The sequence below is a fragment of the Rhodamnia argentea genome, chromosome 10 (assembly GCF_020921035.1).
Source record: "Rhodamnia argentea isolate NSW1041297 chromosome 10, ASM2092103v1, whole genome shotgun sequence".
Classification (NCBI taxonomy): Eukaryota; Viridiplantae; Streptophyta; class Magnoliopsida; order Myrtales; family Myrtaceae; genus Rhodamnia; species Rhodamnia argentea.
In genome coordinates, this window is record NC_063159.1 from 18,524,424 (window position 1) to 18,538,508 (window position 14,085).

Here is a 14,085-nt window from a genome sequence, read left to right on the forward strand (position 1 = left end):
AACGAAAAAGGTAAATAATAAAACATTTCGGAGCAACCAAAGGGGATACTCTCGTCAGAGCAAAAAGCGTATCGAGCTAATGGCGGACAATACAGAGATATCGAACGACGGAGGATCTCCTGCGATTGCGCATACCTTGATGCGAACAGCTCACTGGGTACAACGATCGGACGATGAGCTGTGTTGTGTCTTTGCGGCGCCGATGATGGCCACAATGTGTGTGTGTGTGTGTGTGTGTGTGTGTGTTTGAGAGAGAGAGAGAGAGAGAGAGAGAGCATGACGAGTTGGGATTGGGAAACACGAAACAGAGGAGGTAAGATAAGGTTGGCTAGCGAGATAGGTTTTTTTTTTTCCTAATCATGAGTTAAAAATTGATTCTGAAACCAGTCCGGGTGGGTCTTCACCTAGAACCGGGAACCAGACATGTTTCAACTAATTGCCAAAAATTGGAATCGGTTCCCGGACCGGTTTGAACATAAACCAATTCTCAACCTTGTTTTTTTAGTGGTCCGATCCGAGTTTCGGATAAACCCAATCCGGTTGCACACTCCTAGGAACAATAGTGGAATCCATGTTACAACTGAAACTGTAATAGTTATAGTAAAAAAAAAAAAAAATCCTCTTTTTCCTTCTCTCGCTCTACCAATGTTAGGTTATTAGTTAAAATTATAGTCCATGTTTGTTATCACTAAACTCATGTATTAATGACGTTGATTATTATTATTATTATTTTGACACGATTGGCGTATCAGGTTATTACTAAATAAAATAATTAGCAATTGGACATTTGATGTAAGAAACACTCCATGTGCTAATCCACATTTTTTCCCTCAGCTGCAATGGATTTCGCCGTTTCAAACCCGGTATTAATCAAAACCACATTCAAATCTGCATTAAACGTCGCTTTCGAACAAGATATGATGTTACCTGAAATGGCGTTTCGTCGTCATGAGAATCGGATTAGTGAACAGTGCAGAGAGAGAGAGAGAGAGACGACGTACTTGCATGGCTGTCTATCACATATAGCGTGGCAGAGACGTTTGATGTTCATCTGTGGAACCATTAGCTTTCTTATGATGAATTCACTAAGGTAAAAGAATAGTTAAAAAAAAAACAGAGAGAGATATATCTTTGCATTGACATTGTTTGTGAAGGGAAACGTTCTCGGGCTATTTCCCACATAAACTTCAAATTTTAGGTTCAATTTCAATTTTGCTCTGCACCTTCTTCTTCTTTTTTTGTCTAAAAAAAACCTCCACCTTTCACCCTAATCCCAAATCTGCCTCTGCGTCCAAAAATCGCCATTGTTTTCTTCAAAATTATCCATGTCAGGAAGTTGTTGTTACTCTATATGAGGGTGAAGCTATTGATGAAGACGTGAACTCCGATAATGAACCTCTAACTAGCTTTGATGTTCATAATTTTGAAGAGACTAGTGGCGATTTTTTACGAACGAGCATATTTTGGACTAGAGTGAAAGTTTGAAATTTTTTTAGACAAAAAAGTTTATGGCAGAATTGAGACTGGACTTAAAATTGAGGATTTATGAGGGCATTAGACCAAATTTTCTCCCACTAGACTCTTATTTGACGATACCTAAGTCATGCATTTATTTCCTATTTTCATGTTAGTCGCTTTTATCGACTAACGATTCGGATTGGTAGTTAATTTATAAGTCTAACTAATATCCATACTAACAGTAACATAAGTGGTATGCGTACTTGAAAAAATGCCATATATGGTGGCCTGTTACCAGAGGTCAATCGACTCAATCGTTCTGGTTTAGCTCACTTTTAGGAAAATTGGCAGACGGGATTTCCGAGCTCGTTCGAGATGTTTAAATGTGATTGGAAAGTCCCCAACAATGGCAACGATCCCACAATCCTAGGCCACTTGTTTGACTTTTACCGCCAGCTATTCGAGCGCAAATTATTCGTGATTCTAGAAACTTTGTCCATCCATTCCAAGAGTAAGTTTCTAGACATGTTGATTAAAATAAAGACACACGAAATTCAAACAATTGAATCAAGAAAGTCTTTGTGGTCGTCCTTCGTGCTTCCTAGACACAACAGACGAGTTCATAGATACGTCCATGGATTTTATGCTCTCCCCTTCGGGTGGTGATACTCTTGTTTATGGTAGGATTGATGGTGGTTGGAGACTTCGAGGGCCGGCAATGGAATTGATTCCAAGAATATAGAGAGGAAATTCAGCTTAGATTAATAGGAAACATAAAAATATACAAGGTTCGCGACCTCATATGATACTATTTGGAAATGGTTAACCTAGGAAACGCAAGCTGTCATGGCCATAACAAAACATGTTCCAATTTTTTTTTTTTTGCCTGCGGAAATTTTGTTACCCATTTGACATGATTTGAAGATCTCTCTTTCATAACTCAAGTCGTACCGTGGTGTTAATTGACAAAGGTCGTAAGGTTGTGATGATAGTGTCGAGGGAAGGGAACGTGGTGACGATGGTTGCACATCGGGCAAGCACAAGCTTGTCGGAATTGACGAGGCTCAGCCTGACTTGCCGGTGCAGGCCTATGGCAGATCACAAGCCATCGCTGAGGCCTAGTGACTAGCCGAGGGAAAGAGAACAAAGAAAAGGAGAAAGAGGAAAAAATAAAAATTAAATTAAATTAAATTAAAAAGAAAAAAATTTAAATATAAGATGTTAAAATATTAAAGAATTCAAGAGTAGGAATTTCAAAAAGTGTTACACCTCTTCAGATTGGGGAATTCACTTTCCTAATTTTATGCACGAATATTTCCATTGATGGAAATTGTTTTCGGTTAACTTGTCATTTTCGACAAACCAAATGGGTAAAAGTTAGGAAAATAAATTCCTAAAAAATACTTTGTCTCAAACAAACACATCCCAAGTTTGAGGGGAAAAAGAACCACCATGTCGGCCAGGGGGATCACCATCGCGGCGAGTTGTCAACAATAGTCAATATTAGTACTGCTAACAAACAATATTAATAGTAAATGTATCTCTCCGTCTTTCTCTTTGTGGAGAAAAAAATACTAAAAAAATCTGAAACATATTACATTAATATCAATTTAGTTCTAAACTTTTTAATTGAACCAATTTAATCCTAAACCTTTTTGTATTGATACAAATTCAGTCCATCCATCTAATTTAATTCGGAAAAAACTGACGTGGACGCCGGCTGTTCTATATGACACCGTTGGCCATCCCACAAGGTCGCCCCTGCTAACCATAGGCCGAGCCGCGCTTGAGCAAGGGCAATGTAGGCGAGGCCGTATTGGCCTAGATGAGGGTTGGGCTTGCCGGTCTGGTGAGGGGGGCCTCGTCGACGCTTCCCCTTGACTAGAAACTACTCGGCAATACCAACCTTTGCTCGTGACCGACGAGGGAGACCTCGTAGGACGGTCAACATCCACGTCGGCAGTTTCCAACTTAAATTGACCGGATGAACTAAATTTGTACCATTACGAAAAGGTTTATGATTAAATTGATCCAATTGAAAAATTTATATCTCAATTGGTACCAATATAATATTTTAAAGATTTTTTTGGTAATTCTCCGCAACAAATACGTGGTATGCCCATTATTCCTTTCCTTTTCTAAACTAAAGAAATTATTAGATAAAGAAACATACTAATTGTTACTAGTTATTAATCACTTTTTTTAAGGGCCTGTTTGTTTATACTTTTTAAAAATCAAAAGGCAACTTTTTGCTTTTCCACTGAACATTAAAATCTTCATACCATTTTGATAATATTATGGAAAAACTTATTCATATATCTACTTGTCAAAATATGTGTATTATCAAAGTTTCAGACTAAGGAAAAGACAAAATACGTTGCATCGCAAGATTTAAATAGGACGATTATCTGATATTAGATAATTAACAACTCTACATTATACTTAATATATTTCAATTGTCATACTACTTAACCAAAATTTATGATTAACATCTTAATTTTTTTTGTCGAAGATTAACATCTTAATTAGCGATCAATATTAGGGTTATGAAATGACCGTTAATCTTAATTTTATTCTAGAAATATCTATTAAAGCACAATTAACGCAAGTACAAGTTAAATTGAATCCGTTGGAAATTTCCTATTCAATTCCATTGCCACAACACTACTTCTCACCACCAAACACAAAACTCCGCATTTCATTTCATTCCCACAATTTACCACACAATTTCATGAAATTGTCATTCCATCCCGCTCTTTTTCCATTTAACTCCATTCGCCGATCCGTTTCCGCCATACCAAACGCAACATAAGTGTAATTGTCCTTATCCATTGATCGGGACCTCGTATCTAAACTTTTTTCTTCCCCGTTTTGATTCCACTCAAGATACGATTTTGAAAAATCATTCATGTGGCTTTCCCTATCACATCCTATCCTTGTCGGGTTTAGAAATAGAACAGACGAAAATAGTCCAAGATGCTATTTTAGTGTGACTATCTAGATATATCCCTAGTCTCCCATAACTCGAGCTTGGGATGATAATGACCATGCACAATAGACCACAGTCCTAACAATATAATGTATATTGACTGGTACAAAAAGAGTATGCTCCTCAAATTTCACTTTAAGGGAGGATCAAGCTTCGGGGTCTCAAGCAAATTGCACTTGATCTTCCAATAAGGTAATGATTTAACTCAATTTAATGGGCCATCGCAATTTAATGAAGCACAAGCACTCTCCAACTGTTAATCTAGAATTCTCTGTTTTTTCAAAGGTACTTGTCTGAGAACATGCCCGGGAATCACGCAGGCAGACCATCCATTTCTTCTTCGGAGGCCTCATTGAAAGCCCTTGTCCATTTTGGTCAGAGCACCGGCACTAAGCTCCCAACTTATCAATCCAATGTTCTACTTTTCTAGTGTTATTTCTGCACTTCTGACCGCCTGTCATTTGAGTGTTTGACTCGATTTGACAAATTCATTTTGGTTAGCAACATAAAAACTTGGGATTAGCAAAGGATGATTATCTTAGTCTTACCAAATTGGGTTATTGATTCGAGGAACCATGAACCGAAATGTTCAATTGCTCGTAGTAAATTTTGTGTCCGTCATCTTAACTTAGTAAACACGTGTCGCATTGATTGAGTCATATAAATTGGCCGGGCTTGCTCTTCAAAATTTTCTAACACGTCGCACTGTTTTTAGGGTACACCTTTGTGAAAATAGACACTCCCACTCGGTCGTTGAGCTACCCAACAAAGCACAGAATAAAAGGTTGAGTAACGGAATCTACTTAATCATGTCCTAATTGAATTATTTTGCCGAGCACTAAAGTTAATTATAATTTTCCAAAAAATTGTAGCTGGCGCAAGAAATTGGAGTCCATCTCCACTGGGACTTAAAAAACGTTAGAACAAAAGGGCCTAAAGGAAAGTTTACGAAGAGAACGTGGGGGGGGAATATAGAGAGGATTTTGATGGTCGGTTGATTATTCTTTCAAGCCGACTCGAGTCGTCGTTGCTAAAGGGGCCGAATTAGGATTGGATTTCGTAGATTATTCCTTTGATTTTTGCAGGAATTAGCAATTATCTAGGGCAACATCGTCCTTTATCTTTGAATATCATGTCAACATGTACCTTATAATATACGTGCTTTGCCCTTTTGATGTCTAGGGTTGAAGCCTGATGCGCACATCATGAGGATTAATCAATAAGTTGAGGAACCATCCCCAAAATTATTAATCTAGTTTATTAAATGACCAAAACGCATTTATACATTAATGTTGCAACGATTTATATTTTGAGGAAAAGGTAATGTATCTCTGTAAGTGATAATTCTTACATATAGACCTAGTCTCTGGACTCCTCCAAACCCTTAAAATCAAATCACTGTAGAGGTCGTTTTAGTCATTATGTGATTGATCACCTAACCTTTCTTGCTAAGCTATTTCAAGCCAATTGTTCATTACAATCTAACTTTTCTTGATTAGATGTCAATGCTTATCCAAAGAGGAAAACAATGGTTCTTGTCATGGGACACGACCGAATTAGATCAAATTCAATCCTTTTATCTTGTCAAGTGCTAGTTTTTCTCCTTTCACATCACACGATTAGCGACACTGACTTGTGAAATAAACAGACATTGACACATATTCTCCGTATGAACCTCACTCGAGAGTCGCGCATAAGTCCATTTGTTCATATAGAGGAGCAATGATGTACGCCGCACCTTCTTTGTTATTTACTCGAGAAGGAAGAAAAAAGACTTCTTAAACGCGTGACAAAACCCTTTCGCCAAGTACTTTCTCTCTCGGAGAAAAAATGAGCAAATCCCATGTTATGGTGCATACTAAGGGTGTTGAAGCATCACACTGAACAAGAATCTGGGTGTGATTTCTGATGCAGTAGGATCTTTGCATTAAGCATGTGTTAAACGAGTTTTACCTCTTAACTGTCCAAGTGAATATATTAATGACAAAACCCTAGAGAGAGAGAGAGAGAGAGAGAGAGAGAGAGAAACTTCTACTGCATCACAGACTGCGCAGTTCTTTTAGAAGCTCTCAAAGAACCCCCTCCCTGACTTTCATCTGTCTGAAGTGGACTTTTCTTCTTTATAGAAATGAAGTATGTTAGCTGAAGGTCGCGCTCAACAACTTCTGCGGTTTCTCCCTTGCAGTGGTCACCTGCCTTCAATGCTGGTGCACATGGAGGGGTCTCAAACTGGCCTGCTAGCGTTGGGGATGAGCTAATGCACTATACTTTCCTTAATTAAATTTAGTGGGTGGGATCCGCGTATTTGCCCCCAACATTCTCAAATTTTATATAGCTATTTCGCTCCATATAGAATAAATGTCTCTTCAATGTTTATATAACACATAACATAATGTCCATGAACACATGTCGCAACATATGCTAATTAACGCAAGTGTTTCTTAAGCTAGGGTTCGGTGGATGTGGTGTTATTTCTAAGAATGTGGGAGTTAGTAAGGTTTTCCCTTGTAGGGACCTCGATTTATCTAACAAAATGCTACAGTTTGGAACGAGAAGAGGGGGAGAAATATAATGAAAGAATAAGTAAATAAAAATGAATTAAATACCCTAAATAAGTTGGTCACTTAACAGAAAAACAAAATAGAATTTCTAAATAATGTGGTAACTTATTTGAAATGTGCAGATAGTCCGCCATATCATATATGAAGGTATCAAAGATGCGCATGTGTCGTGTTTGCATATACGTTGTACGAAATAAACTTCTTGGTCACTATTAAAACTTCCTAATTAAAACTATTTCAGTCGAAATGAAACAAAATGAGTTTCTATATCATCCACAAAAAAAAAAAAAAGGAGTAACATACTTTTTACCACATATCAGCCCTTGATATCTTGAAAAGAAGTGACAACTGTAAAATGTTTGTTGGATTGATATGTATACGTAAATGTTAAGTCGTCAAATTAATCCTGATAAAATGCACCCATTTATCATGTTCAGTCGACAAGAAAAAAAAACTTGTTCGCCCAACTGTAATACGAATGTTCCCTGCATTAACTTGAAAAAGAAAAAAAAACCATGATGAGCCATTCGACAGAGAAAAAAAAGGAGGGTAAAATTGAGTAATGTTGCATGTATTTTCCGCATGTGTCAACATGAACAAAATCAAACTACGTGGGATGACAACAAGGACATAATCGAACACAGGAAGTCGAAATGACAATTTTGATTTACATGGGGGTTCACAAATAAAAGACAGAAGCATTGGGCCGAATTACCATCAACGGTAAACTTATTTACAGAAGTTTCTACACGGTTGATGGGAGGCACAGAAGAGAGAGAGAGGGAGATGGAATCAATTCAACCAAGCCGATTGTTCATGAAAATGGACAAAGGAACCAAGCAAAGCCCTCTCTTCCTCAAGCTAGAGCACTCATACTTCTGCCAATCATCCCCACCGCACATCGTCTTCTCGCTTTCGCTGCTTTCTCTCACCTTCAATCCCATGCAGCTCTCCGATGCACCCCCGTTACCCTTACATATCAAATTTAATGGAAGTCGGTTCAGAAGATTAGTTTAGAGGCAACCCTTCTTAAATCCCCCAAAAAAAGAGAAGGCATAAAAACAAGAATAAAATGTTAGTAACTCCACCAGCGCATGATGAAGAGGAGGATCATCTGTCATCCGAGTGCCCATCATCTCCATCCGCTTTAGATGATTGATCTGCAAATGCCCATTTGGCCAAAATTCAAGTAAAACAACAGCCAGACACAGAGCAAAGGGTTTTCTTTCTATAGAGAATGTAAGTTTTCCGCATCCATAATGAAGCAGAAGCTTTAACCAGAGACCTTGGGACTGTTCACGGGAGAAGTTGCGGTGTCCTCTAGTGGATCTTCGTCTGTGATCTCTCTGGTCCTCGTCCTCTTGATCGTGCTCAGCCTCCTTGGAGGGTTCGGTTCAGCGACGGCGTTCCCGTGGATGGCACACGAAGCAGCGTCCGAAACCATAGGCAAGGTTCTGAAGGTGGAGCAGAAGCTATTGTCTCCTCCGTCGGCGCTGTTTCGAGAGAAGTCTTCGAGATAAGTAGTCCAACCACTCTCTTCACTGCCTTCGCCGTCGGGTATGGGCTTTTTCATCGATCTGGAGTCCTCCTCCTCCATTAGTGGGGGGGTGGAAGTTCTTCAGGGGTGAGCACAAAGAAAGGAGTTGAAAGGTTGTTTTCTAAGACAGAGATTTATAACGGAAGAAACAGGGAAAGGGGGAAAGCCAAGCCATTTGATGAGAATCTTGGCCCGGGGCCCCATTGATTGAGAGAGAGAGAGAGAGAGAGAGAGAGAGAGAGAGTTGAGGAGGTTGAGATCAGCAGTTGCAACAGAAATGCAAAGCGGCAAGAGAACGTGCAAGAAAATACAAAGGAAATGGAGGGGACGGGGAGGGGAAGGAAGAGTTGACTTTTGTGGTCGAAACTTTGAAAGGGCAAAGCTCATGAGTATCTTGGGCCTGCCTACACTAGATTGGGTCCAGCTCCAAATACATCGTATCTGTTGATCGGTCACCCACTGGGCATGCAGCACAATGGCAAGAAAATTGGTGCGGGGACGTTAGAATCACAGGTGCTAGGTAGACTGAACTAAAAGTCAGAGAAAGAGGGAGAGATTTCATGAACTTTCAAATTGGGCATGTAATAGCTAGTCTAGAAAAAAGGATAATAAGTAATTCATATTGTATGGATGGATCGACGATTGCCAATGATGTAGGTAAAATGAAACTCGAAAAGCGACATTCATTTTTCGTATCATAGATACATCTTCATTTGAAACTAAATTCTATATGCTATGCTGGACGGAGACATCTATGGACTAACTAAAATATTTGGGACATTTGACCTTCATTGAACCAATATCCAATTTTGGGGCATAGTTCATTCTTTGACCACTGCTACCTAATAAATTTCATTTTCTCAAAGAATCTATATTTTTTATATATATATATATATATATATATATATATATATATATTCATATTCAATCACACTATTTTTATGCACGAGAACTTTGCAAAGGAGGACTAGGACTCCGTTTAATGTATCAATTGATTAGGTCAAACATCGAGGACAAATGGAACGAGTCGTGGACCTTGATATTGGACTCTGTTGTAATTGCCCAATTAGTACAATGCCACACTATAATTAAGGGAGATTTAGCGATGATTTGGCACGCAATCTTGATCCCCCTCCAATTAATTTCCTAGTAGTCCGGGAGACAAATCAAACCGAAGCGTAATTCCTAGCTAGTTACCTTAGATTGGTCCATTGAAGCATCGGTAGGTATAGTAGTTCACGGGTCGCTCTTAAAGCCGTGAGTACAACAAAACTAACATATTCTCACAGCTGGATACACAATCTGTGCATGATCCATGACAAGAGTAGTCTTCATGTGACGTCAATTTATGAGGCGCGAGGCTCCGTTCGTTTCGCGAAGAATAAATGATTTGGAAAATATTTTTCTATAAAAGTGTAGGAATTATTTTCATCATTCAACGAAAATGTTTAAACAAGAGCTGTTATCGATAATTTAAAAAAAAATATTTGATTAATTATTTCGAGCGAAACAATCAACCATTTTTAAAAAAATATTTGTTTTTTCAAAAGTCGTTCCTTTTTTCTCAACATAAAGGATGGCTAAATGTTGAGATTGGCTTTTGAGTAGTCGTTGGGATATGGCCATTGGATAGTTTTGCACGATGTTGTGTTGGGCCGTAGAAGGCTCAAAAGCCCTGTCCTTATGCATTGATGGGCTTCTTTTTCCTTTCCCGTCCCCGTGCTCGCCTTCTAATTTCATTAGATCCATTCCGATCGCTTCTGAATTTGAATTTGAAATGATTCCAAAGGAAAATTCTAAAAAAGGGCGCGAAATCCTCTCATTTTTCCAAATAAGGGCCTCGAGTGAATTTTGTTTCAAATAATGACTTGAAATGACATAATATGTTTCAAATAAGGGTCTAAAGTAGCCATGGATTTCAAAAAAGAGCCTAGTCTAAAAGGTATTTTCGTCATTTCTCATTTTGATTTATTTTTTCTCTATTTTTTTCCTTTTTTATTTTTAAAAATAAAAAAATGAAAAAAATAGGCACACCGGCGAGAGGGCTGCCCCTCCCACCTGTGGTAGCCGACACCTTTGCAAGGGTCTAGCGGGCGAGGGCCTCTAGCCCTCGCCAAAATCGAGAGAGGGTCGGGCCCTCTCTCGAATCTGGGCGAGGGTCGACGACCCCTACCCGGGATCGGGCGGGGGTTGATAGCCCTTGCCTTGACTAGGGCGGGGATCACCGTCCCTCCCCTAGTCAAGGCGGGGGCCATCGACCCCTCTCCTAGGTCTAAGAGAGGGCCCGACCCTCTCCAGATTTTGGGGAGGGCCAGGTGGCCCTTGCCTCTGGATGGTGTGGTCGTTGGTGAGCCCATCGGCCTCCGCAGCCCCCCCCCTGTCGGGCGGTGGGGTGGCGGCCAGATGTTAAATTTTAAAGAAATAGAGAAAGGAAAAGTGTAATAAAAAAGAAGAAAAATCAAATATAGAAAAAGATAGAAATACCCTTGAAATCAAGTCCTTTTTTAAATTTTCATGGCCACTTCAGGCCCTTATTTGAAACAACGTTCACTTCGGATAATTGTTTGAAAAAATAAGGGCACTTCAAACACTTATTTGAAATAAGGTTCACTTGAGACATTTATTTGAAAAAATGAGAGGACTTCGGGCCTTTTTTTGAAATTTTCCCTAATTCAAAAGAAGGTAATGCCAAAAAAGAAAAAGGAAAAATGGTGCTAAGATTCTCTCGATCAATTAATCACTTGTCTCGATGGACGCACTCTGAAGCCGAGAGATCCCGATAGAAAGAATAGGACATTAGCGATGCATTCCTATGATTTGGACACACGCCCTTTATAGAAAAACTCTATTTTTGCTCAACTTTCATTGAAGATAGATGGATAGATAAAGCATCGAATCCGGAAGACCAAAGTGGCGTAAAATCAGCATGAACATAATTACATGATGGAAGGCGATGCCTTGACAGTCCGACAGATCTGTCTGTTATTTTTTACCACACGATCTTCAAATCAATGAGTGTTTTATGCAAAACACGCAGTGATAGCATGTGAATTTAAGGTTGAGATTATGTCATCCATGATAGTAGTGTCGGGTGAGCATTTCCCTTAAAGGATCTTTGCTCGTTAATGGGACAACTACATTGCAAAAGCTAGGAGAGGAAACATATGAAAGGAAACTTCAAATGGGCGTCGGTCACGGTGGAGTAAATGAGCTAGGGTTTCTGCAAATTTGACTTGGCCAAAGCCAAAGGGAAGAGACTCGCTGTTTAGCTTTGACCTCATCAGCATGGACGGAGGAAGCCAAAGTCAATTACAAGTGACGAGATTTCCCCACTTGCCTTTGGCAACTCCCTGATGGGACCATGAAAAAGCCAGGCAGACACACCAGCATGGATAAGAAAGAGGTTGGCGTCGGCCGGGTCTCCCTCAAGATTGAAAGCGTTGGCTCCGCTTCGTAAGTTTTTTTTGGCAGCATTCGCTCGAGCGGGAACGACTAACTTTCTTCTCCTTCTTTGGACTCCATCGATCAGTAAGAAGTCTCCTCGTACTCTTGTCACGTGGCTTGAAAAAAGGCAAAAAATTAGTGACTAGAGAAAGGATTTGATTGAAAGTGGAGAGTGGAAAGTTACTGCAAATGTCGATTCGAACCATTTTTCTTTCTTTCTCTCTTTTTATCATTTAGAGTAGGGATCATTTGGAAAAGCCAACAAAAACCGAAACAAATGACGCTGTTGGCTTAAATATGCAGAAAATGTACAGATATATGCACGATCGCGAGAAAAGTTTTGAGTGCATAAACTACGAATATCGACTACACACTATTTGAGAGAATATTTTCTTATTGACATCTGACCGTGCATACATCCAGATTCGTTCGTTGTCCATCTTCGACTGATAAAAGGAAAGAGAAACAACCCCTCCATACATCGTTAGGATTTAACATTTCTGCTTCTCGCTGTGAATTAAACTTGAAGCTCTCACGCTCTTAAAGTTTGAAAAATTCACCGATGAAGGACAGATGTGAGATGCATCCATGTTGAGGAGCCTCTTATGGGTGATGTGGACCCTTCACCAAATTTCATTCATTATCTTCGGAAGTTCAAGTAAAAGCTTTCGATGCTCAAGGCAGGGTGAAGCATGAGCAATGCACAGTATACTCCTAATTTTGTTATTAGAACTTTGCATAACATTAGGAGGTCACTAAATGGTGGTGAATCATGAAATATCTACATAACTCCCGCATTAGCAATCGCGAAATTGTTGACCCCTCTAACGAAACGAAGTCCGGTCGGCTTTTTATCGCACAGGTCAAAAAACCAAATAAACCCAATTAATGTGAAGCAAGGAATCGGGGAGAAAGAGAAGAAGAGGAATTATACTTAATTAAGCATAGACACCATCATGCCTTAGCCCAACAGCAATAAATAAAAAGTTATGTGCAAGCATACAGTGTCACATTCAAGCATGCACTCTTCAGCTACCTAAGTATCACGAGGATCATAAATTCTAATGTGATGGGTACGTAGGAATAAATGCATCTTTTCCCTTTTATCACACAGAATGTCACTCCATTTATGATCAAAGAGTGCCGAGACACGCCTAGAGGAATTATTGTTGATCAATAACGTCCTGTGGCTTTAAATAAAAGGAGGGAAAGCAAAATGATAACGAACAGAAGCGTCGCTTTATCTTTCGAAAAGTCCGGGCAAGTATTTGAAATGACACGGAACTGCCGGTTTGAATGCTATCCTCAGCTTTATGTGTCCATGAATAGTTAGACGCGGAGGTGCCATTTGGACCAAACTTTGTGGAAACTAGCTCGTTATATCCCACAATTTAACATCAAATAACATAGCTTGATGCAGAATTTGAATCCGTGAAGTATCTCACCGTCTCGTAGATCAGATAAAACGCTAGGCAAAATACGGGCGAGTGGTGTTTTCTCCGCTCTTTTTGTGATGCATAGGAATTGGAAGGCTGTGGCTAGGTTAGACAAAAGAAAAATCTCTGTTAATCCATGTAGGTGTGGCTAAAAGAATGCATTGAAATGATCATTTTCGAAAAGTTTTCTATAACGTAAATTTCATATCTTTCGACATATGCTGATGGTATATAAGATTTGCGTGCTATATGTCCTTGCAATCCAGCGGCTTATTAATATGCTTTTCACTTTAGACGGCGTACGCTGATCATTTACATAGGGGGTCGTTGTCTGTCTTCTTGGAGGTCAAAGGACTCCAAAGATAATGTTGCTGTGGTCATGGTCGTGGAGTCCATACAGATCCTTCAGTTTTATTCGTAAGATTAGGAATAGAGCATGGTTCCAAAGTAGAATCTAGAATTGGAGAATCGGACCGATTGGAACAGATCTTGATTTCAAGTTCCAAGATATGCAAGACAATTTCTAGGTGTGTGGAAGTTGGAACAAATCTATGTGATTTTTTGGTTCTGTATCTTTGCGCACTCATCCGATATTCCATGTCCAATGATGAGTAAGTAATCTGAAACTGCTAGTACGAGCTTACATTTCTAGCAATATCT

General features: G+C 39.4%; 1 protein-coding gene across 1 annotated transcript; it reads right to left on the reverse strand.

Moving 5' to 3' along the window:
• Positions 1-7,554: 7,554 nt before the first annotated feature.
• LOC115752346 (vascular-related unknown protein 1-like) lies at positions 7,555-8,605 on the reverse strand. Its single transcript, XM_030690485.2, has 3 exons — positions 8,294-8,605; positions 8,097-8,168; positions 7,555-7,979 (listed from the first exon to the last, which is right to left on the reverse strand). Exons 1-3 carry the CDS (start codon positions 8,603-8,605, stop codon positions 7,806-7,808), a joined length of 558 nt encoding a protein of 185 aa, XP_030546345.1. The 3' UTR covers positions 7,555-7,805.
• Positions 8,606-14,085: the final 5,480 nt, after the last annotated feature.